This window comes from Pseudopipra pipra, chromosome 24, assembly GCF_036250125.1.
Source record: "Pseudopipra pipra isolate bDixPip1 chromosome 24, bDixPip1.hap1, whole genome shotgun sequence".
NCBI lineage: Eukaryota > Metazoa > Chordata > Aves > Passeriformes > Pipridae > Pseudopipra > Pseudopipra pipra.
Genome location: NC_087572.1, coordinates 2,695,170 through 2,701,300, shown reverse-complemented (window position 1 = coordinate 2,701,300; position 6,131 = coordinate 2,695,170). Strand labels below are relative to the sequence as shown.

Genomic DNA, 6,131 nt, shown 5'->3' with positions numbered 1-6,131 from the left:
ACACCCCAAACGTCAAGGTAAGGCTTTCCACAGAGCAGAACGAACTAGAGGTTATGATCATTAAGAACAAATAAATGATTAATAATTGTTATTTCCCAGTTAATAATTAGCCATCTGACAATTTGGGCTGGCCTGTCCCCTTCCATAAATAGCACCCCAATGGGCAGGGAGAGCCCTCACCCCGTGGCACACGATGGCCTTCGCTGGGACCTGGCAGGTCTACGCTCAGGAGAACCTCGAGCCCTTTCTCAAAGCTCTGGGTAAGTGCCTGGTTCCTCCTGACATCATTTGCACCACACACTTTGCATCACAGCTTTCCAGGTTTTTTGACTTTTTTTTTTCCCACTGCCTGGTTAAGACTGTTATATCTAATTTGGACATGAAAAGGAGCTGAGAATCATAAAAATTGATGTAGAAGGGCTACAGATAACTGTCAAATTCCTATTTTGATGTTAGATGAGTTCCTTGAGAAAGAAGAGCTATGCTAGAAATGAACTTGTATTTATTAACATATAACTTTATAAATACATTCAACTAGAAATAAGCTGTTGATGACGTGTTCAGCTGCCCAAAGTGCTACTGGTACTCAGGCCCTTTCTGCAGTTAATCACCAGTGATTAACTTGTGTGCTAGCTGGTCAGGAATTGTGTGTGATTACCATGTGTGAAGCTGGTTAGTGATCTGTGAGTGATTAACAGGTCAGTAATCTGTGAGGAATCCACTCATGGTTATGATTGAAAGGTGCTACTTCAACAAAAATGCACTTACCTTCTTGACAATCCTGAAAAAACCTTCCCATTGGTGTTTTTAAGAGGGTGTAAGGGATATTCAGGAGAGTAAAATTCAGTTCCAGTAGAAGAGCCCAGTCTGACAGTATGGTGCCTGAACCAGCCCCTCTCCTGTTAACTGTGACACCCTCAAATCACACCAGGGAACCTCAATAAGGGAGTCTGAGGTACTCACACTGTTGCAGCTCTGTCTAGGCAGATCCACCTCCAATCTCCTGGGAAAACAACAATACACACAGTTTTTGTTATTGAGAAATGTCCTCATGTAGCCAGATGTTACTGACAGAAACAACACATATTCTGACCCACCATCAACAAACACAATGTCAAAATCTATCCAGACTAGAAGGAATGGAGCCAAATGCCCACAGGGGAGTGAAGAATCCACAACAGGATTTGTTTTTTAACCTGGACATCACTTTCTATGATTGGTTTGTACCTTTTGTGCCTTTACTGGAGAAAAGAATTTGCTGTTTCCTATCAACACAACTGCTCCATAATGGAAAAAAGTCCCATTTTGCCTGTTTTCACAGGGTTGCCAGATGACATCATCAAAGTGGCCAAAGACATTAAGCCTGTTGTGGAAATACAGCAAAAAGGAAATGACTTTGTTGTGACATCAAAAACACCCAAGCAATCTGTAACCAACTCCTTCACCCTGGGCAAAGAGGCCGACATCACCACCATGGATGGCAGGAAGCTGAAGGTAAAGGATTCAGGAAGGGGGCTCCTCTTTCTTCACCCCTGGGCTTCAGTTTCTGCACGAGTGGAACTTGTTTGTACCATTTCTGTTAGCAAACATTTCTATCCCTTCAACCAGCAGAAATGTGTCTTCTAAAACTCCCATTCCAATGCCCTGGGCTCCCGTTTAAATCAGCAGATGTGAATAGGAAACATCAGTATGGTTTATTTTCTATTTGCTAGTCCTGTGCTGATTCTAATCGAGTTCCAAAATCTGTGTTCCAACAGTGCACTGTGAACTTGGTCAACGGGAAGCTTGTGTGCAAATCAGATAAATTCTCTCACGAGCAAGAAGTGAAAGGAAATGAAATGGTGGAGGTAAGTGTTAGAAAATAACACAATTAAGAACATTGGGGAAAATGCTGATGGAAAACAGGTTGATTAGCTCTTAGTGTAGGCTCAAAATCCTGGCCCCAAAATCACATTACTTGCAGAATTCCTACACATGCAAGTACAGAATTTAAATATATCAAACCAACCAGATAGTGGAAGACACTATTAGTATTCTTTATTATTCATTTGTCTTATTAAGACCAATGCAGATGATTCTCCTTTAGATATTGCCCATGTATTTAACACATCCTGCTCAACAAATCCCTTTATTAATTACTACCCTGGGGCCAACTCCAGGCACAGAAGTGTGAAGGGTTTTAGCTGCTGAGCTGCAGGAAGGCTCCTTATAAATTCCCTGGATTACCACAGCAGTGTGTCCCCCCAGCTCTGGCTCCAGCAGCACCTCTGAAAGGACAGTAAGGGCTGAGTCAAACCTGAACATTCACAGTGCCCTCCTTCCACCTCAATTCTTCAGAGTTCTTCAGCTCTAAATTATTTAGTGCTGACAAAGAGCTTTGCTCTACAGTGAAGCTCGTTGGGCTTCTACAAAGTGTCCTCTTGGGTAAAGATGGATCCAAGGAGCACAACTAATTCCATAAAAGTTATAAGGTTTGGACACACAATTTCCTCAGGTCTTAGAGGGTATAAGGTCTAAAGGAATATAATAACACCTGAGTTAGAAAACTACTTTTCTAACATTAAGTAAGCAAGATAGCAACAGAATGGAGTTGATGAAGGCATTTATATTTAGATTTTCTGTCTTCAGATCTGGTACTGTAAACATTTTTCCCTGGTATGAATGTTATATTTATAGTCAGGTGTTGTGACTGTATTTTCCTGTGGACTAAGATGGATTTATACATGAATTACAGAAATGTCACTTAGCTACAAATAGATTTCCTAAAGTCTAAGTGGAAAACAAATTATGTATATTTGTCTTCTACAGACTATAACATCTGGTGGAGTAACACTGGTCAGAAGAAGCAAGAAAGTTTAAAGACAGACCATCTCTTTTGTGATATCTCTACATACCTAAAATAAAGTGCACTTTCCACAAGGTGTGATCTTTGTTATCTGAAAAAACAGTACAGGAAATAATTATGATTTCTGCTCTCCTTTCACACCTGCATCACTTCCCATTATTATAGGACTGTTTTCCCTGAGTGCTCTCACAGATCCCTTCTGTACTCAGAGTGACAAATTTTGCCTCCCAGACAACCAAACCTGGGCAAAAAAATCATGATGTTCCAGTTAATCACAATAATAGCTGGGAGCAGACAAAAGCTATATAAATGCTTCTTGATTTCTTACATACTCACCAAACATATTCCTGTGTCTAATAAAGTTTAGTCTTCTACTAAACCACTTTCTCTATAACCTGGCCAGCAAAGAACAAGCAGACATTTGTGGAGCTGATCTGCACCACATGTCACAGGAATGGAAACAGTGGTATTTTAAAAGCTCTGATGTATTTAACAGTCATTAACAATTACAAAGTAATAATAGGGTGGCTGCTCCTATTCTGAACTGCATATGAGTACAATTAACAAAAAAATGAGGCACTGCAAGAGCAAAGAGAATTAAAAATTCTTTCTGTTTGCAACGAACTCCCAGGATCTTGTCACGGTCCCAGTTTGGGAAGCTCAATTAAACCAGACTGTTTTGTTCAGACTCTGTGTCTCTACTGAAGTATAAAATGCACAGGACCTGTGCCTAGAACCATTTCTCTGTTCCCTGCTGATCAGCTCCTACTATTATATCAGCAGCCCCATTTCATACTTATACAAGCCACTGCAGATTTCTTGGAGTTGGTCTCGGGTGTAAGATCTCCATGAAAAAAAGCTCCTGGACTGATTATGCCATTTCAAAGCCTCATGGAGACGTTCCATTCCAATGAAGAGTGCTGAGTGTACATGTTCCTGTGCTAGAAGAGCAGTTTGTGAGGGGGAGGCTGTGTTTTAGTTAGTAACACTTACAATGGGGTACAAGCAACTTGGGAAGTGTATTCTTATTCTGGGATAAGGCTGTTCTCATGGGGAGTGTTACTGGCATAAAGGATCATTGTGTTCATTTTGCTTCCCAGGCAGTTCTAATGCTAAGTAGACTTTTACAGCCAGAATTAAATTCCATGGGAGAGTTGCACAGAAATAAGATCAACAGCAGAGAAATCAAGGCTGGTAGAACTCAGGGAGGAGGAGGAGGCTGCTTTAAAGCACCAGTGCTGCAAAAAGCCATCCAAGAGCTCGCCACCATTGTTTGGGAGTTGCTGGGTAACTGCTGCAAACTACACCCTGAAACCAAACACACAACGTGGTTTTCCAACAGTAACTTCACAGAACACTGATCAAATGCTGTATCTGTAAATGGAGGATGGAAAATACGAGACACTTCGGGTTGATCTCTAAACCAATGCAGAGATCATTCATTACTCATTTAAAGCTTGTTACAGTACAACAGGGATTTGCTTTGATGACATTAAAGCAAAATGTGTATATGTGTGTTTGTTTTGAAAAGAAACATGAAGGGTTATTTTGGTTCAGTACCTACCTAAGTATTCCCAGCACACTTGACACAATCTGCCTGGCAAACTCACATCTATTCAACCTCAAACAGTGACAACTGGAACACAAAAGTGGTTTATCAAGTTATAGATTGTAGATACTACACACTAAAAACACTAATCCTGTTTAGAACTTTAACTGATATTAAGCCATTTTAATTTTAATCTACTAAAAATTCAGAGACCCCCATCTCTTTTCTGCAGAGTCCTGAACAGACCACTGAGTGTATAACCACCATGAACTCCTCTTTTTTTTTTTTGGAAGAGTTGTGTATATAGCTGACACACATCTCCTGTGTGTGTGATTGAACTGCATTTGTCATTCAAAAACTGTAAAACCCGTGCAATTCGGAATGTGAGATTGCCAGGATATGAACAGCAGTGTCCACCCACCAGTTTTCATTCATGAATATTAAAGAAAAAAAGTGAAAATCCACTAGTGGCAGACATCAGGGCTGCAACAACTCCAAGTCTTTCAGTCCCAGCAGCAGTTTGCTGAAAATCCCTCACATGAAATGCAAACACAGTTCATTGAACCCTTCATCAAATCCTATGACAGTTTGGTCACAGATCTGCCATTTCTTCTCCTGTATATGGTGAGTCACACGAGGGTGGTAAGAAATAATATCTGATTTCAGCACAGTTGCTGTCTTTATTAGTTTCTTCCTTATCTTGGGAGTTCTGCCAGATGTCCTTGTGGCCCATAAATTCAGCATTCCTTGTGTCCACTATCAGTGGTAAATCCTTCTCGCCAAGCTCTGTTAACCTCCCCCTAAGTCTGAGATCATTGAAGTATGTCCAGCCCTAAACCTTAACAAGGCAATTCTACCAACAAGTAATTTGCTTTTTTGACACATGGAGCTTGTTAGCTGCTCTGTTTCAGATTAAATCTCCCTTTTTGCTGATTAGGCATGAAAGTATACGAAGATCAAACATAAAAGAACATCCTTTTCTAAAAAAATTTTTACATATTACAGAATCACAGAATTAACTAGGTTGGAAAAGACCTCTGAGATCGTGGAGTCCAACCTCTGACCTAACACCACCTTACCTACTAGACCATGGCTCTGAGTGCCACATCCAGCCTCTTAAACAAGTCGAGGGATGGTGAATCCTCTATCTAGATGGGCAGCCCATTGCAATGTCTGATGACTCTCCTCGCAAAGAATTTCTCCTACATTTTGCAACAGTACAGTAAAAACTCCTGGGGCTCACTGGGGGTAACAGGGGCCAGAGAACTGCAATTCTTTGTGCCTCAGGAAGTGGCTCAAGGGGAGCTCAGGTGGCTCAAGAGTGAGGGAAGAGCGCTTGTGGTTTGTGGTGCAGGAGTACACAGGAGGACATATTACAGGAGCACACATGAGTGCACAGAAGTCCACTGGAGTACACAGTCTCAGTTTGCTGTGCAGGGGTGTACAGGAGTATACAGAGGAGTACATATATTACAGGAGCACCAGGGAGCACACAGGAGTACACATGAGCGCACAGGAGGGGGCCATGGCGCCCTGAGGCAGCTGCGTGAGGCGGGAGCCCCCTCTCCCCTCACGGGTGGGCTCCGCCGCCATCTTGCCCTCACCCCCACCTCTCCTCCTTTTCGGCGGGAAAACCGAGCGCTCGTGGCCCGGCGCGCGGGGAACGTACTGCGCACGCGCAGCGCGCGCCGAGGCGCGGGACCGCGCGCTCCCGCTCGTGGCGAAGGGGGAGATCGA

The 6,131-nt window shown here is 42.5% G+C and overlaps 1 protein-coding gene and 1 long non-coding RNA gene across 2 annotated transcripts; one reads left to right on the top strand and one right to left on the bottom strand.

Annotated features, from left to right (window-relative positions):
- The first annotated feature begins 125 nt into the window (after positions 1–125).
- LOC135402195 (fatty acid-binding protein, liver) lies at positions 126–2,919 on the top strand. The gene is made up of 4 exons (XM_064635123.1): positions 126–260; positions 1,322–1,494; positions 1,758–1,847; positions 2,809–2,919. The coding sequence occupies exons 1-4, from the start codon at positions 194–196 to the stop codon at positions 2,857–2,859; spliced, it is 381 nt and encodes a 126-aa protein (XP_064491193.1). The 5' UTR covers positions 126–193; the 3' UTR covers positions 2,860–2,919.
- LOC135402198 (uncharacterized) lies at positions 169–6,074 on the bottom strand. The gene is made up of 3 exons (XR_010425051.1): positions 5,474–6,074; positions 4,406–4,481; positions 169–1,000 (listed from the first exon to the last, which is right to left on the bottom strand). It is a non-coding gene; the product is annotated as an uncharacterized LOC135402198 (long non-coding RNA).
- Positions 6,075–6,131: the final 57 nt, after the last annotated feature.